Source organism: Hippopotamus amphibius, chromosome 12 (genome assembly GCF_030028045.1).
Source record: "Hippopotamus amphibius kiboko isolate mHipAmp2 chromosome 12, mHipAmp2.hap2, whole genome shotgun sequence".
NCBI lineage: Eukaryota > Metazoa > Chordata > Mammalia > Artiodactyla > Hippopotamidae > Hippopotamus > Hippopotamus amphibius.
Genome location: NC_080197.1, coordinates 27,006,650 through 27,031,498, shown reverse-complemented (window position 1 = coordinate 27,031,498; position 24,849 = coordinate 27,006,650). Strand labels below are relative to the sequence as shown.

Here is a 24,849-nt window from a genome sequence, read left to right as displayed (position 1 = left end):
TAGCTGAGCAGACATTGTGCTAAGTGATCTGCCCAACAGCCTTGTGAGGTGAAAACTATACCCATTTTAAAACGATGAAACTAAGGTTCTGAGAGGTCAGAAGCTTGCCTGAGGTCACCCAGGCGGTGAGCAGAGGGTCCAGGAAAGGAACCCAAGAGGTCTGACTCCAGAACCTATACTTCTGGCCCCTGCAGCAGAGATATGAAGGAGGTCTGAAGCCTGCAGCTGTCAGAGGAGGCCCTCAGACCTGTCCTGGACACTACATCTCAAAAGTGGAGAAGCACTGCAGCCCGAGGGGAGAAGGGGCAGATGGCCTCATGGCAGACGAGATGCTGCGGTACAGGATGCTACCAGGAGGCAGTGGAGATGGAGCCCTGGGAGACACAGGCAGGGCCAGACCATGGGGCTTGGTGTGCAGGGAGTCTGAACTTTACCAGGGACCCCAGCAGAGCTGTGAGCCTCTGGATCTGTCAGCTGACGTGAGTCTTGCCCATGAGAATGCTCACGTAGGGAAAGGCCAGGCTGTAGAGGCTGGGAAGTTGAAGGATGGGGTGGGGCCACCAGGAAGCCACTGTGATGGTGCAGGTAGGAGGGAGAGCCTGAACTGGGAGGGCCAGGAGCTCCTTGGTCAGAATCTGCCCAGTGGAGTCAGGTACAACTCTCACAGAGCATCTGACACAGACCAGCGCTGGATAGCTTGTTGGGTTGATCCCCCTCAGGTCTCTCAGGACCCTGTTTCTGAATCAAGCAACCCCATGGTTCACAGGGCAGCATAGACCACTGGCCAGCAGCCAATTTTGGTCTCGAGTCTCAGTTTCCCCATCTGCAATACGAATGGATGTAACTACATTGCACTTCAGGTACCTTCTTGTTCGGACATTCTGTGAATTTTTTTATATAAGATTCCTAGAGCATCAGGGACATGAAACCTTGTGGACACAATTGGAAGTTCTGTCCAAAGGCATTGATTTGCTCTCCTTCGGGATGTGTGGGCAGTAACCTTACATAAGTTGGAACAATCTCTGAAGAGGTCAATTTGGCACTGTGATGGTTTGGTTTGTGTGTTAACTTGCCTGAGCCACTGTGCCCAGATATTTGGTCAGTTATTCTGGATATTTCTATAAAGGTGTTTTGGGGATGAGATTAACATTTAAATCAGTGTACTTTAAACCAGCATAAAGCAGATTCCTCTCCATAATGTGGGTGGGCCTCACCCAATCAGTTGAAGGTCTTAGTAGACCAAAGACGGGCTCCCCCACTCCCTCCAGCAGGAAGGAATTCTGCCAGCGGACTGCCTCCGGACTGGGTCTACAACTCTTCCCTGGGTGTCTAGCTGGCCAGCCTACCCTACAGATTTGGGATTTACCCAGCCTCTAGGATCCTGTGAACCAGTCCTTTAAAATATATCATATATAAAATATATATATGATATATAAAATATATATATATATATAAAAATCCTCTCTCTCTGTCTCTCTCTCACACACACACACACACACACACACACACACACACACACACAGCTGGTTGTGTTCTCTGGAGAACACTGACTAATACCTGCACCATTTATCAAAATTGCAAATGCTGGTTATAACCTGTCCACATATCAGAATATGCTGTAGCCACAGAAAACGATGCAGTCTCTTTATGTACTGACATGGAAAGATCTCCAAGATATATTAAGAATAATGTGTTTAGTATATAATCATCTGTGTAAACAACCAAAAAAGTGAAAATTAAAATTCCTATTGCTTAAATGTGGGGGGAAAACTCTCTGGAAGTATAGCTAAGCAATTAACAGCAGGGGTTACCTGCTGGAGGAGGGCAGCTGGGGAATGAGTAATGGGAGACAGGGCAGAGGGGCTTTTTGCTGTATTCCTTCTATATTCTTTGATAAATGCACATATTCTTTGACCCAGCAATTCCACATCCGTATGTTTACCTTATAAATACATGCCCCTGAGTGCAAAATGGTGTGTGTATACATATATATATATATATGCATATATATATGTATATATAAAATTCAGTTACAGCATTGTTCATAAGAGCAGAGGAATGGAAACAACCTAAATATCCATCAGCAGGAAAGTGGTTAAATAAATCATCTCTTTGTTACAATGAATGAGGTTGCTCTCTCTGTTCTGATGTGGAATGATTTCCACATTAAGTGGGAAAAAGCAACGTACAGGACGCTGTGTGTCCAGTATGCTACCATTTGTGTGGGAAGAAAAGTCAAACTCAGTGCCTATATATTTGCAAGTGTGTGAACACAGAATAAACTCATGACAGGGGTTCCCTTGGGGGAGGGGAACTAGCTAAGTAGGGGATGTGGGGGGAGAAGGAATCACTTTACACTGTATGCTTTGAATCATGGGCGTGTATTATCTATTCAAAACTTTGAAAAATTTTTGAGGGGGCGGAGAGAGGTAGGAGGAGGAGAACTTGCATGCGAGATTGGGGCTAAAGTCATCTGAACGCACGGCATTCATATGCTCCACTTTTGATGATGTTTTCAACCTGAGTTTCCCCTGAATTGTTTTTACAGATTCCCACTTTGGATCACAGCGAAGTTCACTGAAGACCCAGGGCCCCTCACCAAAACCAGGAAGATACTTTTTGAAGATAAGAGCACTAGCTCTCTGCAAGGCAGGTGATTCTTTAATCCATGCACAGAGACAACCGGATGCAGACCTGTTCTTCAGAGCCTTGTTTATTCCTCATCTAACCACCCGAGAAGGTCAGCTTGAACCAAAACAAGCCGAAATAGCCTCAAAAGGCCCGCCTCATTACACACAACAGGGCAAAACCTGAAGTGAAGCCTCAGTTTTTTTCAGAGCAGACCCAGCATGTATCCCTACACAGGTGTCCACTGAAGCCTGAGCAGCAAAGCACCACCACCACAAACATGTATAGAAACTCTGTTGGGGGCTCCCCGGTGTGTCATTCATGGAGCCTACCTCTCCCTCAGCCATAAACAAGCCCTTGCTCTTTTGCGGGGAAGGTCATCAGTGCGTATCTTGAGCGACAGACCATTTGTTTACTCTGAAACTTTGAAGGGGAGGTGACTCAACTTATTTCCTCCCCTGCATCTGAGCTGCAATCGCCTCTCTGAATATCTAAACAGTGACCTGGGAGATAGGTGGTGGAGGGTCCCTCAACAAAGACTCTTCAGGGTCATTCTGTCGGGCTCCTTAAGTACTTAATCCTTTGTTTTTCGGAAACCTTTGCACCTGGGCTCCCAAGAGGCAAGCAGGCCCAAAGGAGCCTGTGGCCTGGGAGCGAGCTGCCTCTTCGAGCAGTCACCAGGGAGGGGGAGGGGGAGGGGAGGGGGAGGGGAGGGGGAGGGGGGAGGGATGGGGCGTGGTGGAGATGCAGGGGGACAGAAATCAGCTGAAACACTCCATGCTGGTTCTGACTCGCTCCATCTCGTGCAGGAAGCTGTAGAACTGAGGCAAGGTTAATTCTGGGGAGAGAAAATGCAGCTTCAGGTAAATGTTTCCAACTCCACAGAATCATCCAAGAAAATGAATTTCCACCCGGAGACTTGATTTCTTTTTCTTTTTTGGCTTAGTACCTCTAAGCAGTTCTTGACGGGTAATTGATCATGATAAAGAGCTGAAGCCTTGAACACAGAAAGTTCTCAGCTCCAGAAAAAAAAAGAAGCGGGGGGGGGGGGGGGCCGGATTTAAAATGGCATTAACTCCCCAGCACAAAGGGATGAAAGGGCGTCATTCAGGACAGTGATGTGACTCCTACAGCAACAGCTTCTTGCTCTTTGATATTTGCCGTGCCTGCCCCACCCTTTCCCATTTGCAAAAAGGTCTTCAACTGTGGGGTCTCCAACCTGCTGAGGACTTATTATTTATGAGAGCAAAGGCAGCAGAATGCTGACTCCACAGCTCAGTTATGACTTTTTTTTTCTGGAAAAATGATTGGTGGTGGGCTTCACGAGCCCAATGACTGAAGAAAACACAGAAAAACTGAAAGGTCTCAAATGGGAATTTGCACTCACCTATGTATAAATTTTCAGTTTGATTTCCTTTCTTAACCACCAACTTTAACTGATCCAAAAAGGAAAAAAAGAAATAAAATATTTAAATTAAAATGATGACAACAGCACCAAGAAATCCCTGAAACCTGAACTTCCATATAAACATCAAGCATTCAGCATCTAACGTGCGAGTCACTCGGGAGCAGTCTGGGTCATCCACCACTGACACCTCTAACCGTTTCCATGACTACAGGAACAATCAAACTTTCAAGAACAATATCCAGATCCTATTAATCTGAAAGTAAGTCTGTTAGTGACCCCATCTTTGGCTGACCACACTGCTCTGAGATACACAAAGTACTTCAGTGGAACATCCGTTTAATTGAATATTAAAGGAACCCAACGTAGATTTAATACTTTTTAACCAAGTCGAAAATCTCCCAATTTTCAGGGATCAGGAGAAGACTTACTTGTAAAAAAATACTTCCCACTTTTTCCAGTTCACTGCTCCCAGACGTCACTGTGACACAAAAGAGAAAAACAATAAGTGACTGGTCAGGGACTCACTCTGAAAACCCCAATCTTGCAAGCTGTGCAGCAGAAGCCACGTGGGGCCCAGTATGAGGACAGCAGAATGTGCTTTTCAGGAAGTGAGCTTACTGAGAGTCATGGATAGAAAGAGCTGCTGAATGTGGGCAGCGACACGGAGAAGCAGCTGTTGGACCCAACAGCCTTGGGGCACAAAGGACACTGCTTCCCCGGCAAAGTCATCTGAAAGCCTCTGCCACCCAACCCTACATCACCCACATGACCAGGATGGGCTCTAACTAGTTACCTCCAAATGTCCACTCCATATCTATAAGCTGGTTAATCATCAGAGTCTGACCTATGGCCCATCGAGCAAGGGTGGGAGCATTCTGTTTCCACTGGAACAAAAGCAAAAAGCCAAAGTCATAACAATGGGAAAAATCCCCCCTCTTCATTCTGCCCCCAATACAGACAGTGTTATACAGACAGTGGGAAGAGTGCAGAACCAAGGGCTCAGCCTGTGTGCACAGTTCTGGGGGCTGGGGGAGTCAAGAGGGGCAGGAGATGATACAGACGTTTTATTCTAAGATTGAGTCCAGGTTGGAACAAAAACTGTATGATATGTATATTCAGTCAAATCAGAGGGCAAAAATTAAGAGATGCACTAAATAGTGCTGTTTAAAAGTTGCATGTCTGCCATTTGCATGAAACCAAATGAAAAACGTTAAGCTGGGAAATGCCACATGATGATTGATGGTTTTCCCTTAGTAGGTGTTTTCCATTTGTTTCTTTTTATGAAATAAAAGCAAGCAATCCTAATTAACCTTGATTAGGAGGAATAACGATACCTTTTCAGAAAAGTAGGTGGCTTTCTCCTCACTGAGACCTATAAGAGAACAGGAGACATGAACACAGTGAAGGGCCGCAGGGCCTGTCACCCTGAACAGCCTTGGTGGTCACCTACCCAGAGTTATAAAATCGGCCCGGACCTGCTCGGCTGTGAGACTCTTCTTCAAGGCACCTGGGAGAAAGGGGAGACATCAGTCAAAAAGGGCAAATCGATCAATCAGCTGGCAGTAAGTATTTAATGGGTACAACCTAGTGACCGAGATGGCGACAGGACCAGGAAGATTCAGCTCAGTCTCAGTCCAGCCGGGGAGGAAGGTGCACCCGAGACGAAAAACAAGGCAGCACATTTTGGGTTTTTTTTCTTTGGTGCCACAGAAGTGTTGGCCCCTCCAGAAAGTATGGATGAAGTTAGAGACATAAGAAAAGACTGTATGGACTTGGGGATGGGGCAGCTGATCTGAGGAAATAAGGCCACAGACTACTGGAGTCAAGTGGGGGCGTTCAAGGTCAGGCAGGGCACCGGGGCACCAGCGCGGAGCTGCACTGTGTGATCAGTAAGGTAACCACTGAATGCACGCGGCTCTTTTTTTTTTTTTTTTGAAAGTACCACTTGGCTTTGCAGGATCTTAGTTCCCTGACCAGGGATGGAACCTGGGCCTCGGCAGTGAAAGCACTGAGTCCTAACCACTGGACCGCCAGGGAATTCACCTCTTTAACTTTTAACGAACTAAAATTAAAGAAAATATACTATTCTGTTCCTCAGTTGCACTAGATATTCCAAGTGCTCAACAGCCACATGGGCCCAGGGGCCACAAGCACTGTTCAGGACAGATTATAGACCGTTCCCGCCTACAGACTGGGCAGCCTGCCATAGAAGGTCAGCCCTCAGGAAGTAAACCCAGAGGGACTAAGTGGTTTGGCCTCTACAGTTCCCAAGTCACTGGCAGAGGGGCTGTCAAGCCCTCCCCTCAGAAGCCCTGGGACCCCGCCCTCCTCCGTGGGGGCCTGCTCTGTTCTGCCTTGCAGGCTCCCATTCCTGAACACAAGTGCTGCCAGCAGGCGGGCTTCTCAATGTTTAACCTGCAGGCGACAGCCTCGAGTCATGATTTGGCAACGGCTTTAAAATTTTCCACTTCTTAGTCTTCCAGAAGATGACTAATCAAAGAATAAGAAGACTTCTACCACCATCCAGGGAGGGCCCTGAAGTAACACCCTAAACCCGAGCCCCCACCCCCATCTCATTCCAGAAAAACAATCCTAAAGGCTGCTGTCCCCTGCAAAAGAAACCAGGTCAACAAAGGGAGGAAATCTTTTATCTCCAAAATCAGACTGAGCAAGGAAGCCACAGGGAAATAAAAAAGGCAAGACCCCAGGAAACCTTGGTCATAAAAGCCCTCCAAGAAGGCGGCTACGTTCCAGCCACTCCGATGAACTCCTGGCTACCACGGGTGCTGTTCCTTAGTTTATATCCAGTTCTAATCCAAAATTCTGTTTGATGATCCCAAAATACTCTGAAGTGGAGATTATTACTGTGACTTTTAATTTATCAGGAAATTAAAGATCAGAAAGATTAAACTTTGGGGGAAGAAGATCTGGCAAATCCATAGTCAACAACGGCACTGCCAAGAACTCACCTATAGCTATGCCCCCCACATACACTGAGATCTACACGGGAAGCTCTTCAGCAACATGGGCAGGAGAGATGGAAAGTCAGGAACAGTATGTTGGTTTTGGTTCATCCACACAGCAGCCTGGGCGCCAAGCTAATTTTGTTAAAAACTTAAGTCAGACCATGTCTCTCCTCTGCTCAAAACCCTCTAATAGCTCCTGTTTTACTCACAGTAAAATCCAAAGCTCTCACAGTGCCCTGCAGGATCTGGCCTTCTTTATTTATTTATTGGCGCAGGGGCTTAGTTGCTCCGCAGCATGTGCAATCTTCCTGGAGCAGGGATCGAACCCATGTCCCCTGCACTGGCAGGCAGATTCTTAACCACTGTGCCACCTAGGAAGCCCTGGCCTTCTTTAGAACCCTATGCTCTATCCCTTGCTTAGCTCTTCCTGTAATTTGCTAGGCAGGCTCCCACCTCTGGGCATTTGCCCTTGCAGTTCCCTCTGCGGGGAATACACATGCTCACTCCCTCACTTCATTCAGGAATCTGCTTGAATTGTACCTCCCTGACCACTCTTCAAGTATACTTTTCTGCATCACATTTATAACTACCCAACTTTATGTTACATATTTATCGTCAATATTCCCACTAAAATATCAGTTTGATGAGAACAAGGACTTGGTCCACTTTGCCTACTGCTGTGTCCCAAGCTCCTAAAAAAGTCCCTGGCCCTGTTCATTGGTTGGCACTCGAAAAACACATACTGAATGAAAGAATCCATACAATGGAATACTATGCAACCTTTAAAAAGAAAAAGGTAGTTCTCGATGTGCCTCTTTGCAAACTATAATTAAAAGAAGAAAAGGAAAGGTAAGAACAGTCTGCACAGTGTGATCCCTTTTGCATAAATAAAGAAGGGTATATTATCTATTCTTATTCTATTCTATTCTATTCTATTCTATTCTATTCTATTCTATTCTATTCTATTCTATTCTATATAGCTTTAATTATATCCTTATCTTATAGCTAAGTAGACAGATGTAAGGCGTATTTTTTATGAACATATCCACAAAAAACTTAAGAGTGGATATCTTTCAGGAAAGGGACTAGATGGGACTTTGTTTCTCTCTGTGTCATTTAAGAATGTTCTAGTGGGACTTCCCTGGTGATGCAGTGGTTAAGAATCCACCTGCCAATGCAGGGGATACAGGTTCAATCTCTGGGCTGGGAAGATCCCACATACCGTGGAGCAACTAAGCCCGTGAGCCACAACTACTGGGCCCACGTGCTGCAACTACTGGAGCCCTCTTGTCTAGAGCCCAAGCTCCACAACCAGAGAAGCCACCGCACTGAGAAGCCCACGCACCACAAGGAAGAGTAGCCCCTGCTCACCGCAACTAGAGAAGGCCCGTGTGCAGCAACAAAGACCCAACACAGCTATAAATAAATAAATAAATAAATAAAAATTTAAAGAACGTTCTAGCTGCACGCTGGTTTTTTTATGTGATGATAATAAAATTGTGAGCCATTTTTGTTTTCTTTCTTGTACTTTTCTATAATTAAAAAAAAGGCCCTCCCCCCAAGAAAAAAAAAGTAAATGAATTGCTGGGGGCCACAATAGCTGGCAAGTGGCAGAGAAAGTAGCTTACAGGCCAGAGGGTCCCCAAACCCAGGCTCTTTGCATTCCAGGTCATTCTGAGATGCTGCTGGGGAGGCAGTACCAGGCCACGCCTTGATAGTGACTGATAGCAGAGGCTACTAAGCTGCAGGGGCCATAGCAAGCTCTCTGTCCTGATGTTACCTCATAACCTCGGGCAGTCAGGAGCCATACTTTAGAAATATATACATATATATTTGCATTGTGCTAGGCCTCAAGCCCTTAGCTTCTTTTTCAGCTTTTTCCTTTGGTGATTCCTTTGTCCTAAGCTTAAGATAGCCCTGCAGCCTTGACCCTATGTCAGACAGAAAACTCTGAACTCCAGGGCTGGAGTCACTAGAACATGTCACTTAGGGGAAACCTGAGAATGTCCTTTAAACACAGATAACCATCTGGGAAGGTTTATAAAGTCCTTGAGCTCCACTTTTCACTGAAACAGTTGCCTTAGGCAAACCCCCATTGCCATCAAACAGTATGGGTGACAAGACAGAGGTGTATGTGAGGGTGAGGGTTTCAGGAAACAGCTGGAAAATTAGCAAACACTATTCTTTCAGCCAAAATCTACGTAAGCTATTCAGTGTAACGAGGAAAGCCCAAGGAGTAGAACCAAGCCTTGGTGAAGAGCCCTGGAGGAGGAAGCAGATGGGAGAGCACAGCGAGCCCCATTCATTCAGTGATTACTGACCCTGAAGGCGGACCAGCTGAATCCACCCCTGCGAGGTTTACAGATGCACTGAGCACCTGCTGTGTGCCAGCACGGTGCTGGACACTGGGATACATCAATGAATTCAACACGGAACGATCTCTGTTCTCCTGAGGCTCACAATCTTCTGGGAGGAGAAAGACCATAACAATAATGTAACAAGTAGGTAAGCCGCATAGAGTATTACTGAAAATTGCCACGGAGAAAAGTAGTAGAGCAGGGTGAGGTCAGGAACCCTGGGGAACTTAATTCAACATTCGATTAAATACCATTTGTGACTATTGTTCAAGGCTGATAATTCCTTTTTTGGTGCAGTCAGATAGAGCCCTTTGGGAATGGGGGAAAGGGAGTTATCACTTTTGCTTAAAAAACAACTAGTTATTGAGTACCCACAAAGGCCAGATACCTTGCTACATATTAAAGTAAAAACCAACTTAAATTACGGCCCTACTTTAAAAAGACCCAAAAAACCCAAAACAAAACAAAACAAAAAACCCCAAAACAAAGGACTTCCCTGGTGGCACAGTGGTTAAGAATCCTCCTGCCAACGCAGGAGACACGGGTTTCATCTCTGGTCCGGGAAGACCCCACATGCCGTGGAGCAACTAAGCCTGTGTACCACAAGTACTGAGCCCGTGTGCCACAACTATTGAAGCCCGAACACCCTAGAGCCTGCACCCCACAACTACTGAAGCCCACGCACCTAGAGCCCATGCTCTGCAACAAGAGAGGTCACCACAATGAGAAGTCCGCGCACTGCAAGGAAGAGTAGCCCCCGCTCGCCGCAACTAGAGAAAGCCTGGGCGCAGCAACAAAGACCCAACACAGCAAATAAATAAAGAAATAATTCTAAAAAGAATCATGGCCCTACCGTGACATTATCTGTGCTCTTTTCTAGGAGGCCGCTCATGACAGTAATGACAGGCAATCACAACACTAGCAGCAGTGCAGCTACCACTTATTATTGAAGCAAGCCCTTTACATGTATTACCTTTCTCCATTTTTTGGAAAAAACATTTAAAAAAATTTTTTCTTTTAAAATTAGTTTTTTTTTATTCTTAAAATTTCTTTATTTCTTTTCTTATATGTTTATTTATTGGTTGCCTTGGGTCTTCATTGTTGCACGCGGGCTTTCCGTAGTTGTGGAGAGCGGGGGCTTGTTTTCACTGCAGTGTGCCGGCTTCTCTTGTTGCGGAGCATGGCCTCTAGATGCACGGGCTTCAGTAGTTGCGGCACATGGGCTCAGTGGCACGTGGGCTCAGTTGCTCTGCAGCATGTGGGAATCTTCCCGGACCAGGGCTTGAACCCATGTCCCCTGCATTGGCAGGCAGATTCTTAACCACTGTGCCACCAGGGAAGCCCTAAAATTAGTTTTAATTTTTTTCGGCTGCGCCTTGTGGCTTGTGGGATCTTAGTTTCCTGACCAGGGACTAAACCCGGTGCTGAAAGTGAAAGTGCCGAGTCCTAACCACTGGACCGCCATCTTTCTCCACTCTTGTAACAATGTATGAGCTACTAGTATTAGCTCCATTTTATTCCTGAAAAAACTGATTCTCAGAGCAGTTAAGTGACTTGGCTTCAGGTCTCAGAACCGAGAAATAGCCACAGTGAGAAGTTAGCATATAAGGGCCACCCAGGAACCAAATGCAAGGTGGGGGCCCTACCTGGATCCTGATGAGAGCAACACTTACAAACAAAATGTAAGAGACAATGCGGAAGTTTGAACGCTGACTGCATATTTCAATTTTAGATATGATAATTGCATAGTGGTTTGATAATGGGGGAAAAGTCCTTTATCTTTTAGAGATACATTTAGAGATACATAACTAGGAATTGAATGAAACGATATGATGTCTGAGATTTGTTTAAAAATAATCCAGTTTGGAGAGCAATGAGGAGAAGTAGGTGGGACACAGATGAAGCAATTTGTCCTTGGGATGATAAAGGCTGAAGTCAGGTGCTTTTAAGAATTACATACTAGGGGACTTCCCTGGTGGCGCAGTGGTTAAAAATCCACCTGCCAATGCAGGGGACACAGGTTTGATCTCTGGTGCAGGAAGATCCCATGTGCCACAGAGCAACTAAGCCCGCGAGCCACAACTACTGAAGCCTGCACGCCCTAGATCCCAAGTGCATGTGCACCTAGAGCCTGTGCTCCGCGACAAGAAAAGCCACTGCAGTAAGAAGCCCATGCACCACAACGAAGAGTAGCCCCGCTCTCCACAACTAGAGAAAGCCCACGTGCAGCAACAAAGACCTAATGCAGCCAATAAATTAATTAATTAATTAAAAAAAAGAATTACATACTAAATAATAAAAGAAAACCATAACCCCCCCTTCCCCCCCCCCGCCCCCCCGCAAGCTTTGAGCTAATCAAGGGAGGTTTTAGCAGCAGCTTTTCCACTGTAAGATCTTAAGCAAGTCACTTCCCCTCTCTAGGGCTCTGTTTCTTTATCTCCAAGACAAAGATCAGACCAGATCAGCATTTTACAAAGCTTTTACTTGAGCCTCCCCCTGTCCCCCTCCCCCCCCTGCAAAAAAAAGAAGAGTTCCATGGTTAACTGTTTCACAGATACTGGTTAAGCAGGTTGCTTTACAGCAGGACTTTTCAGAGCCTAAGATATGTTAATGTGTGTGTGAATCTCTAAGATTCCAAGGTTGGGGGGTGGGGGACAGTATTTTATCACCCTGTTTGGCCACTGAAGTCTTTTCTGGATGAAAACACCAATTGGGAAAGACAGATCTGGAGGGTTCTCGAGGTTCCTTCAGCCCTAACAAGCTGCACTTCTACAATGAGGTCTTACTGCATAAGCAGGACTGGGATGAGGGAAGGGGAAGAAAATGAGGGTCTCACACTCAGACTGGATTGGGGAAGGCCTTGAATGCCAAGTTAAGAACTACACAATTTATTATGCAAAATAAATAGTTGAGAGGAGCAGTAGAATCCAAGGATCCAAGTTGTATTATACTCCAGGGCAAACTGGAATCTGGGATGGGAGAACCAAAGTGGAGATGTTGCTGCCATAGCTAGGCATGACAGGCCAAGAACTTGTTCTGGGATAGCAGCCTTTGGGACTGAAAAGAAAATAAAAATGGCACATTGCGAAGTCCCTGGTGGTCCAGTGGTTACGGCTCCATGCTCTCACTGCCGAGGGCCCAGGCTCAATCCCTGATTGGGGAACTAAAATCCCACAAGCCACGCAGTGTGGGGTAAAAAACAAAAAACAAAAACCAACCCCAACAAAAAACAAAAACCAACCCCAAACAAATAAACAAGCAAACAAAAAACACCACCACCACCACCACCAAAAACCAGCTTAAAAAAAAAAAAAGAAAAGAAAAGAAAATGGCACATCAGGCCAAGGGATGAGGAAGAGGCCAAGAGACTTACAAGCCACCTCAGATGCTTAGGAGATGCTCTGGAAGAAATGGAGAATTCAAGCAGAAAAACTCTGCAGGAAGACAAAAGTCAGATTGCATGAGAACAAAAAGAAGAGTGAAAGCAAACAAACAGAAATTCTTGAGAGATACTGAGAAGTACAGCAAATCTGAGACTTCGACTCTAGAACTTGAAAAGCTTGAAAAGCTTGAAAAGCTTTGGGGCATTAAATAGTCAAGAGGGGAATTCAGATCCTCTCCATTGGGTGCAGGAATGTTTTACCTGATAACTTGATATCAAGGCACAGGACTGAAACTAACTGAACTATCAATAAATAATGCTAAAGTTCAGCAAGTACTCCATTCAGTGCTTTACAGATACTAACTTATTTATCTCTAACGCCAACACCAGAAACTGTTCTTATTACTCCGTTTTTCAGATAAAAAGCTGAGCCGCCAACAGGCTGATTTGTCCGCGGCCAAACAGCTACATTAGGTGATACAACGACCAAGACTCAAATCCAAGTGAGCTGGCAAAGCCCATCTCTGGAACTCAGCATACCTCAGTGTTCTCTGCACCTACAGAAAACCGTCTGCTATAAACACTGACAATCAATCCTGCTTGAAGAATATATACCTCACATCCTCTGGGAGGATCACAGGGACTCCCAAGTTCAGCTCAACTCACCCAGCACGTACTAAAAAGCTCCTGCTCTATGTCATCACTTTACTTGTAACTGTGGCTTAGGAAAGTAGTACAGACCTGCCCCTGACTTCAAGGAGCTATCTGTAGGGCCACGAGATGGACACACACAAAACAGCATGATCAACAGAAAACAAAATGATTATGATCCCAAAATGAGCTACAGATAAAAGAACCTTATCTCGGTTGCTGAGAGGAAAGGGAGGTCACGATGGACTGAAATGGTCTGGGCAGACTTTCTGAAAGAGGCAGCACAGGAGCTGGAGCGCAAGGATTAGGAGGGATTAAGGCAGTCTGGCAGGAGGGAATGTGGTGGGGACAGAGATGAGAAGGACAGGAAAGAATGGAGGCAGGGCCACAGACAGAGGTCTCCTGAAAAATCAGTGTCCACAATAGCACACAGGTTTCCCCATTCCCACAGGTGTAGGCTAGACAGTGAGAAGAAAGAGAAGAAAGACTCCTGGTTCTGCACTCTGGGCACCTGCCCTACAGAAATGCTCATGTGCTTTGAGTACACAGGCTTCCCAAGGACGTTCACTGTGATATTGTTTCCAAGAGTGAAGAGTCAGAACTAAAATGTCCAGCAACAGCAAGTGGATTAACTAAAAGACGATCTATTCAGTCCAAGGCACACTGCCGTCATCAGAAGAATGAAGTTGACGTGAAGAGATCTCCACGATGTACTAGGTATGAACAAATGCAAACTGCAGAGCAATTCTATGGTTTATTACCAATGATGAAAAACAAAACTACATGAATGTATATGGGTACGTCAGCATACATAAAAATATAAAAGGATATACACCAAAATTATACTGTGATTGTTTCTAGAGACAAGAGCGGGATGAGGGTAAAAGGGGATTTTCCCTTTTGACTCTCCAGAGCTCTGTAGTTTTAAGTCTGCAATGAAAATTTATTCCTGTGTTAAATAGACTGCAAGTTCCCATCTAGCCTTGTGGTTCTCATGCTTTTAACCTGCCATGAGGGCAAAGAATGCAAGAATCGCACAAAGAGAGGATCATAAAATTTCACAGCTGGAAACCTCAGGGATGTTCTGAGTCATACCGCCTGAACCTTAGGAGCACAAGACAGGGCAAAGGAAAGGATCTGCACTGAGATTTCCCGGAAGGCCCGACAGGAACAAACAAATCAAGCTCCTAACTTTTAATGCACCTTTGGGCTGAAATCTTGGGAAGAACAGCTTATCACTGATTTTTAAAATATGCAAACTGGGGATGCTGTTTTACCTCCTCTTAGCCTGGTCAACATTTATTCATTCTTTAAGACTGGGCTCAAATGTCACAGCTCTCTTTAAAGAAAATTAACTTTTAATTAAATTGCCAAATTAATTCTAGCAACTTTTTAGACAAAACATAGCTAAAAATAAAAAAAAACAACCTGCAGTCCTACCACCCAGATAGAGCCAGTTAACCTTTTTTTTTTCCTACACGAAAATAGGACTGTTAAAATATTGTGAGGGCTTCCCTGGTGGCGCAGAGGTTAAAAATCTGCCTGCCAATGCAGGGGACATGGGTTCAAGCCCTGGTCCGGGAAGATCCCACATGCTGTGGAGCAACTAAGCCCCTGTGCCACAACTACCAAGCCTGTGCTCTAGAGCCTGTGAACCACAACTACTGAACCCCTGTGCTACAACTACTGAAGCCCGTGCACCTAGAGCCTGTGCTCTGCAACAAGAGAAGCCTTACTGCAATGGGAAGCCCGGGCACTGCAAAAAGAGTAGCCCCCACTCACCACAACTAGAGAAAGACTGCACAGAGCAACAAAGACCCAATGCAGCCAAAAATATAAATAAATAAATTAATTAATTATTTTAAAAAAAGAAAAAAAAATCATGAAAGGTTTTTCTAGATCCTTACATTTTCCTCAATAGCATCTTTTAAAATTACTACGTAATTTGAAAAATAAGAACAATCTTTTGCTGAGGTACTGTGCTAAGCATTTTATTTACATTATCTCAATTAATCTTCAAAACAACTCCATGCACATGCCAAAAACAAGTTTAGATGGAGGGCAACAACTGCTGGCGAGGGTTGTTACTAGACGTTGAAAGAGATCAGGTACTTAGCCAAAGTCACACTACTTATCAAGGGCCAGACTGGGATTCACACCCCGGTCCTTCTAACTCAAACTGAATCCTTCACCACCACCATGCTCCCCTGTAAAAATGGACCACAGCTCGTTACACCAATTTCCAGCTGCTGGGTAATTTGATTGCTTCTAATTTTTCTCTATCATAAACGGTGCTACAACGGACAGCCCTACAGCTCAACCGCTGTGATCACCTCCCTCCTGGCTAGAAACATTCTCTGACCGCTCTAAGGTAAACCCTGCTTCTCAAACTATCTGTGGCAAAAGACCTATCTTTTAAATTTTTCAATCCATCATGGACTGATTTTTTGTAAAATACAATGAAAATTAATTCTTAGAAATATGAAATGAAAAAAAACACATACAAAATATAAGCCCCAAACTGTTACAATGGTCAATTATATGTTACACACATTTTACCACAGTTAAAAAAAAAATACAAGCCCCATTTTTAAAACTCAGTAGACTCAAGAGACTTTGTCAAATTGCTATAAAAGTGTCTAAATTCTTATTCTCAGTTTCTGCACCTATCATGTAGAGGACCAGACAAGTCTGGGGATGGAAGCCGGGATGCAGACTGCAATCATACTCTCCCACGGCTGTCTGTTTACCTGGCTTCCCTCCCTAGACTGCAGTCCCGCCCATGTCTGGTTCACTACCAAACGCTCTGGCTCACTGCCCAGAGCATGCTTGCCAACTCGGTGGATTGAGGGAATGTTCGAGTCATGTCTCTGGCTCGGCTGCTGGGAGAGGCTACTCACCATTTGGAACCAGGAGGAGGCTCTTCACGATGCTTCTAAGGGGGCCGAGACTGATCTGGTTGGTGGTGGCAAATTCAGAGAGCTGAGCCAGAAACCTTTCCACCTGCAGACAGGAACAGCACGAACCAGGCCTTCACTGTCTAAGTCTCTCAGGACTGTAGACCCACTCTCGGGAACTCTCCTTATCACAGGATACTTTACCTCTTTTGGCTCAGTTAGGAAGTGGAAGAGCACCTCTGTCAGGGCTGAGAACTGCTGTGAAGAGAACACAGAACATCAGCAAAATTCTGCTCCTGGATCAGCGTTCCCACATCCCACCCCACTACAGCTCCTTAAGAGAGAAGAGGAACACACAGGTGGTGATACCTGTTTTGATCATCTTAAAGTTACAAACATTCATAATCTGAAAAGATATAAGCACACCAATGTTCACTGCAGCGTTATCTACAACAGCCAAGATATGGAAGCCACCTAAACAGCCACTGACAGATGGATAAAGAAGATGTGGTGCATATATACAATGGAATGGTACTCAGCCATAAAAAGAATGAAATCTTGCCACTGGCAACAACATGGATGGATCTAGAGGGTATTAAGCTAAGTGAAATAAGTCAGAAAAAGACAAATACCATATGATCTCACATGTGGAATCTGAAAAACAAAACAAACAAAACAAAAAAAGACTCACAGATACAGAGGCCAGAGGGGTGGGGGTATGAAATGGGCTAACCAGATTAAGAGATACAAACTTCCAGTTACAAAATAAATTAGCCACAGGGAGGTAATACACAGTGTAAGGAACGTGGTCAATAATACTATAACAAGTTTGTATGGTGACAGATGGCTACTAGACTTATGGTGATCATTTCATAATGTTTGCAAATGTCGAATCACTGTGTAGTACACCTGAAACTAACATAATACTGTATGTTAATTACATTTCAATTTTAAAAAAATGTTACACATATTCACAATACCCACCACCAGTCTCAATATATCTGTACCACTATTTTGTCTGAAAAACTCATATATTTTATTGGGATACTTAGGAGATACACACAGAGATTGTGAGTGTGTGCACGCAGGCTCACATATACATCTCAAGGGTCTAAATATCACCCCCCAACACCTTCCCCTACACAAGACCTGAAAGGGAAAATTACTGGAACATTAATAGCAGTTACTTCTTTTTCCCCTTTCTCTTTTTGTTTATACTTCCACATACCTATCATGTAACATAAGTCAACCTAGACGTGTAATTTCTCCCATTTTCACCCTCACAAATGGTAACATATTATATGAACTTTTTCTCTACCTTGCTTCTGAAAGCAGTTACTTCTGTGTGGCAAGGTTTAGATTATTTTTATTTTCTTCTGTTTTGTCTATCCATGTCTTCTAGGTTTCCTCCCTTCACAATAAACACCTTGTTGAGTACACGACAAAACAGTAAAGTTTAATACGTTATTATACACTGTCTTAGAACAGTCTCATTCTCTTGTGCATGTGAACCTCTTTATCAGTACTGTATTATTAAGAACTGAATATCTGTGTGCCCCAAAATTCATACATTGAACTCCTAACACCCAATATTAGTGTATCTGGAGAGAGGGCCTGTGAGGAGGTGCCAAAGGTTAAATGAGGTGATAAGCAGAAGTCTCTCTGTGAGGCACGTGTCACGCAGACACAGCGTGAAGGGGAGCCAGGAAGAGAGTTTTCACCAGGAACTGAATCTGTTGGCTCTCTGATCTTGGACTTAGCAGCCTCCAGAACTAGAAGTAAATCCCTGTTGTTCAAGCCACCCAACCTGTGGTATTTTGTTACAGCAGGCCAAGCAGATTGCGACACATCATTACTTTCCCATGTTTCCTCCTAATGGACACAGTGTGTGTGGCATAGTGGGGGAAACCAACACACAAGAGTTGTTTTTTTTTTTTTATTTTTTTGGGGGTACACCAAGTTCAATCATCTGTTTTTATACACATATCCCCGTATTCCCTCCCTTCCTTGACTCCCCCCACCTCGAGTCCCCCCCACTCTCCCCGCCCCAGTCCTCTAAGGCATCCATACAAGAGTTTGAAAGACCCAGATGTGAATCATTGTTCTGCTGACCACCCATGTGACCCTGGGCAAGTCACTTAGCCTCACTGCGTCTCAGTCCCCAAGGGGAAAACAAAGGTCCAAATAAATAGCTTCCAGGACAGTACTAATTGGCACATGCAAAGCCTCCAGTGGAGTGCCAGGCTAGAGGCTAAACAAATGGTAGCAATGACCACAGCCACAATTAAAGTCACTATGCCGACAGATCCACCTTTCTGGAGCAATAAAACATTTAAACAAAAAAGATTACAGGCAGATACTTCAGCTCAAAGCTCCCAAAGCTATATGTGTAATATGACTGTCAAATGCATCTGCCCCTTTTCCCATAACACTAACTCCAGGCAAACCCCTGGCAAGGCTCTGTATTATTTTATTCCGAAATGTGTTATATTTTAAAATATAAAACTAGTGTTTGAAAATATAAAAGTAATATAAAAAAAAAAATAAAAGTAATATCTGCAGAAGGTTTTAAAAAGACCCAACTAGCATGAAAGAATATAAAATAAAATGTCTCCCTCTCTCCCTAACCCCTCCCACCTTAGTCCTACGCCCCAAGGTAGTTACTGTTAACACCTCTGTGGCATTCCCATCGTTTTCTTTTCATTTAATTCCATTTAAATACAAATGGGATCATACAGAACCCACTCCCTGCACCTCACCTTTTTTTCACTCAGTTACATCTTAGAGATCACACATGTCCGCTGGTATAAATCTACCCAGTTCTTTTAACAACTGCACGGCATTCAACTGGTAAAGACTTAGCATAATTTAGCTCCCTAGAAATGAACATGAGTGTGTGTGTGTTTGCTGGTGTTATGTAAACGATGCTGCAATGAATATCCTTTCAGGTATTTCTTGACATATATGTCTATAAGATTACTCTCAGGAACTCCCTGGTGGTCCAGCGGTTAGGACTCCGAGCTCTCCCTGCTGAGGGCCCGGGCCTGATCCCTGGTCAGGGAACTAAGATCTTACAAACCTCATGGTAAGGTTTGTAAAAAAAGACCAAAAAACAACAAAAAAACCCCACAGGGGCTTCCTAGGTGGCGCAGTGGTTGAGAATCCGCCTGCCAATGCAGGGAACACGGGTTCGATCCCTGCTCCAGGAAGATCCCACATACCACAGAGCAACTAAGCCTGTGCGCCACAACTACTGAGCCTATGCTCTTAAAAAAAAAAAAAAATTGTGGAAAAAAACCCCACCAAAAAAACCCCATATATAATATTCTTAAAATGTATCCTAAGTCAAAGGATATATGCATTTATTAAGTTGAGGCATATTTGAAGCACAATATGTTTCAGGTGTATAACCCAGTAACTCATAGTTTTTAAAGATTATATTCCATTTGTAGTTATAAAATACTGGCTATTTTCCCTGTGTTGTACAATACATCCTTATAGCTTATTTCTTTTTTACATAATTGTTTGTACTTCTTAATCCCCTACTCCTATCTTGCCCCTCCCTCCTTCCCTCTCCCCACTGGGAACCACTAGTTTACTCTCTAAGATATATGCATTGTAAATTCTGAGAAACAATTGCCAAATTGCCTTGCAAAAGAGGCGGCAGAATTTACACTCCCACCACCCAATGGCATAGAGGTGTCTGCTTTCTCAAAACTTCACGGATATTCCATGGAAACACTTTAACCAAAGCTGGTCCAGGGGCTGTCTTTCTGCAGTATTTACTATATTGGGTATCAGCCTTGCACAAATGCTGATATAGTAAAAACTAGAACAGTCAAGACTTGCTTGAGAATGTATCCTCAAACTGTGAATTTTCCTCTATTTCTTTAATTTTTTTTTTTCTGCAGATCTGTGGAACTGTCAGATCATTGGCCAACCGTGTTTCCTGTGCCACCCAAGGCCTTTTAAAAAAATGGGGTGGCTGAGAAGGCCTCCAGCTGCTTTTTCCATTTCCAGGCCTCAGCCTAGCACTCAGGCTTGGGCTCCTTGGGAGGTCTCATCCCCGCCTCTCCTCTCAAGAAGGGCCTCAGGCTACTCTGGTCTATAGGCTGTTATCAACCTCCATCCCTATCTCCATTTTTCCAAACCCTCCTTATCCTTCAAAGCCCTGCCAAGATACCAGGACACTCCCAACAAGAAAGGGACCTACCCAGATTCTTAACTTTTGAGGCTCCCTCTTGGAACCTCACCTCAGGGCACTTAGAATTTTCAATCTTGATAAGGAACACAAACCTGTCTTAACAGAGAAGGTTCCTCCTCCAGCTTTGTATGGTCACAGCACCTTAATTATTGTAAGTGTACAGTAAGTTATTTGTTGAATAAATCTTCCCTAAACACTTTCCCTATTCTTTGCCTTTGTACCTGCATAGCTGTCTCTCCCTGGAATGCTCACCTGCTCGTTGACTACCTACGAAATTAAAATCTTAGCTCTTCTCACCAGTTAAACATATGAAAAGATGCTCAAGATGATTCCAGATGAGAAATGCAAATCAGCAAAACAAGGAGATAGCATTTTTCACTCATCAGATCTTCAAAACTAATAGTCTAATGACATCAGTGTTGGTGAAAGTAACAGACATGCTTGCACACTGTTGAGAAGAGATGGGGGAAAGCATTCTGGACTGCAACTTGGCCATCCATATCTAATTTTTTTAATGATCAGACCCCTTTACCTAGTAATTCCACTGCAAAAAGTATACCTTTCAGAGATGTTCCAAAAAGTAAACCTAGACACACATAAAACTGTTTGTTGACAGCACTGATTTTAAAAAACAAAAAAACTGAAAGCAACTTAAGTGTGTATTAATAGGGGACTAGTTAAATTATGCTAGATCCATTTCAAGGAAATGGATCACACAATCCCTTTTCTGTAAAAAAAAAAAAAAGTTTTTAAAGGATACCCATATATATGATGGCAGATGCAGACTTTTTTTTTCCTATAAGATACACAAGAAACTATTAAAATGATTTCTGGAGACAAGAGAAATAGTTATTTTTATTTTAATTTTATACCTTTGAACACTGTCTGAATTTTCTAACTGTGTGTGTTGCTAGGTGAGAGACTGTAGACCATTTGTTTTCTTCTTTATATTTTTCTGAATTTCCTCTCATAATCACTCTAAAAATAATTATTTTTAATCCTACCTACTTTCAAGGCTCCACACTACCTAGGACTGACCACGGCATCAGAGAGCACGGGCAGATCCACTCAGTCCTGTACTGTGTCTCCATTTTCTGACCTGTCCCAGCAGATCACAACTTCCCCAGCACAAGAGGCCTCATTTATCAAGTCTCTGTAAACCTCAATGGGTTTAGAGGCTACTTGGTGCATCGTAGGCATTCAGATAAATACCCACCGAAAAAGCAATAAATGGTGATGTCAACATTAACACAATGATTCTTTTTCTCCTGTAGCCTGGGCCTCAGACTTCAAAGCAAGTTCAGCTAACAGAGTGGCTACTCAGAGAAGTTTGATTACCCAAGAAAAGGGGGGGAAATGGCCCAAAGAACTCTGATAAGTTATTCATCAGGAAAAAGCTTTCTGTATTAAAAATAAAGGTAAACAAAGGGAGATCAACTCCATGATGGGTGATGGCCCTGATGATGGGTGATGCCTTGGAGGGCCGGGACGGAGAGGGTAGGGCGGAGTCGTGGGAGGGAGGGGGATATGGGGATATGTGTATAAATACAGCTGATTCACTCTGGTGTACCTCATAAACTGGTACAAGAATGTAAAGCAATTATATTCCAATAAAGAGCTTAAAACAACAACAACAACAACAAAACAAAGGTAAAGGTTTAAAGTGTGTTGCAAGGTTAGAAAACGAGTCAAGCTCTGATCTTAAAGGAAGTGGGTTATCTTTTCCAGGAATACCAAGTTGGAAGTAACCTTAGGGATCATACAATCCAGCAGCTTTAAAAAAAAAATGCTTTTTAGCAGCAGAATCTTTTTTATTCTCCAAATGGAGGTCTTTCAGAAAGCCCCAGTACATAAACAAGTAAAAGCTGAACTACTTGGTTGGGGTGATCATCTATAAAGCTCTACTCTAGTGTGTTTAATTCCCCAGGATCTGAAGTCAGGCGTCTGGTCCTGAATTCCTGGCTCCACCACTTCCTGGCTGCCTGTCCTTAAACAGGTCACTTTATTTCCCTGAACCATTTTTCTTATCTGTAAAATGGGAATGGTAATAGTACCTGACTACTAGGGTGGCTGCAAGAACTCAGTGACTTAATACACATAAAAGCACCTAGAACTGTGCTGTGCAATACAGTGACTGCAAACCATGAGTGGCTACTGAGCACTTGAAAAAGGCTAATCTAATTTCAGATGTGCTTTAAAATACACGCTAGAATCAGAAACCTTAGTACCAAAAAGTGAACTATCTCACTGATATTTTCTGTGGGTTACACACTGAAATGATAATATTTTGACACAGTGGATTAAAGAAAACACATTAAACTCATTTCCTGTTTCTTTTTAATTTTTAATGCGGCTACCAGAAAATGTAAAAGTAGACCTGTGGCTTCCCGTTTATTTATTTTGGACACTGCAGTCTTAGAATACGGCTGGCATTACAATTAATGTTACTTCATGAGAAAACAATAAGTTGTGAGGATACTGAGATGAAAGAGAGGGGCCTCGCCTCCTGGGAAGTTACAACTGGGGTGGGGGAAATAGATGCACTCTCTGCAGTGATTAAGTGTCATTTTAAGTTGCTTAATTTGGCTTCCTTAGTGGTATGAAAGGGGCATCCGAACCAGCACCGGAGCAGGAAACCTTCAAGGTTGACTGGCTGGCACCCTCAGCCTGCATAGTGAGAAACAGCCTCTGCCGGCTCCACCACCACCAAGGACCCGCCCTCCACTGTGTAGGGTACAAGGTTTCCTTCCTTGGGGACCTACTAGTATCTCCTTTAATTGGGGTGGGGGTGGGGATGAGGAGAGGATGTCATCACCAGCCTGCCCACAGAGCCAATCTGGCCTGGCCATGACCTACACCCACATCCCACCCCCGGATGACCTGCCCCTACTCCAGGCTCCTTCCTCCCCCTCGGGATGGTAAGACCCTCCTCAGTCTCCCCAAGACCCCCGGCCTCCCTGCTAAACGTCTCAGTCCCCCGCCAGGCCCACCAAATTCCACGGCTCCCCCAAATTCCGTCAGCCTCCCAAGGCCCTTCGTTTGTTACGTCAGTTCTCCAAACTCCCTCCGGCCTCATCAAGACTCCCCTCAGCCCCTCTTCCAGGAACCCCGCAAACTCCCCTGGGTCCCAGGATTCCCCAGAGGCCCCCCAGTCCCATCTCTGGGGCCCCGAGATGCCCCCGGTAGCCTTCAGCTTGGCCTCAGGCCTCCTGAGATCCCTCGGCCCTCAAAACTGGCCTGAGACCCCCATTCCCCTCCCCGAATGCGCCCGCGCAGCCGCGGCCCAAGCCGCCATCCCCTCCCGGGGCCCCCGCGCCGCGGCCGCCCGGCCCACCTGCGCGCCCAGCTGGTTCAGCTGCTGCATGTCGCCGCCTACGGCCTCGGGCACGGGGTCCTGCGTGCAGTGCAGGCGGCCCATGGCGTCCGCCCGGCCCCGCAGGCCCCCGGCTCGCGCGCCTCCCCAGACTTCCTCCTTCGCGCCGCCGGCCTCGCCGCGCTTCCGCAGCCGCACTTTCGCCACTGGCCGCCGCCGCCGCCGCCGCCGCCGGGTGCGCCCTCCCCGAGCCGCGGACGCGCGCGGACCCCTGGCGGGGCCGGGCAGGGGCGACCTCGCGGAGCCCAGGGTACCCGCGACCGCTGTACGCAGTCCAGCGCCCTGAGCAGCGCAGCGGTGAAACGCGGGACTCCCTGCGGGATCTCCCGCTGGGTGACCCCTGGGCTCAGAGCTTGGCCCCTCGGAACCGGCTTCCCTATCCGTAAAATGACCCCGCGGGTGGCGCCTTAAATGAGCTAACCCTCCTAAAATGTTTAGAAGATCGCCTGGCACACTGGAGGTCCTCCACCAATGGCAAGCTGCTATCGTTATCATCATTATTATGCCTTTAGATATTTCGTGCATGCCTCCTACAGGCCAGGCACTGGGGATAGAAAAGTGAACAGGCAGGCCAAGTGTCTCTGGGAGAGCTTGGGTCAGAGCAGAGAGAGAAAATCTCAAACTTGGGCTTGCACCGGCGTCGTCTGGAGGGCTTGCTATAAGGCCAGTCGCTGAGCCTCACCCCCAGAGTCTCTGAATAGAAAAGTCTGGGATAGAAAAGTCTAGGATAGCATTTTGCATTTCCAACAACTTCCCAAAGACTACGCTTGGAGAAACTCTGGCGTGGAGGAAACTCTGACCCGAAGATGTGCAAAGACTGTGACAGTGCCAGGGAGGAAAGTGGTCAGGTTCGGTGGTGGGGAGATAACCAGGACAGTGATAATCACTGAAGCGCCTGAAACATTTTAACCCCCATGCTCTCTTCCCAAGGACCCCTTGCAGCCGGAGATAAGTATTAGTTACCCTGATCCCCACTGGACAGA

The 24,849-nt window shown here is 45.1% G+C and overlaps 1 protein-coding gene across 1 annotated transcript; it reads right to left on the bottom strand.

Annotated features, from left to right (window-relative positions):
• Positions 1 to 2,695: 2,695 nt before the first annotated feature.
• Positions 2,696 to 24,154, bottom strand: COMMD7 (COMM domain containing 7). The gene is made up of 9 exons (XM_057703362.1): positions 23,828 to 24,154; positions 16,494 to 16,547; positions 16,293 to 16,395; positions 5,487 to 5,543; positions 5,371 to 5,408; positions 4,830 to 4,920; positions 4,465 to 4,514; positions 4,016 to 4,064; positions 2,696 to 3,466 (listed from the first exon to the last, which is right to left on the bottom strand). The coding sequence occupies exons 1-9, from the start codon at positions 23,909 to 23,911 to the stop codon at positions 3,390 to 3,392; spliced, it is 603 nt and encodes a 200-aa protein (XP_057559345.1). The 5' UTR covers positions 23,912 to 24,154; the 3' UTR covers positions 2,696 to 3,389.
• Between the last annotated feature and the right edge of the window lie 695 nt (positions 24,155 to 24,849).

Bases quoted from the DNA above. Each gene is read 5' to 3' on its own strand.
- COMMD7 (XM_057703362.1), bottom strand. From the start codon at position 23,911: ATGGGCCGCCTGCACTGCACGCAGGACCCCGTGCCCGAGGCCGTAGGC. The intron at 16,548-23,827 runs GTGGGCCGGGCG...TTCTCTTCACAG, and splicing joins TGAACCAGCTGGGCGCGCAG to CAGTTCTCAGCCCTGACAGA. The intron at 3,467-4,015 runs GTGAGTGCAAAT...TTCTCTCCCCAG, and splicing joins AACTGAAAATTTATACATAG to AATTAACCTTGCCTCAGTTC.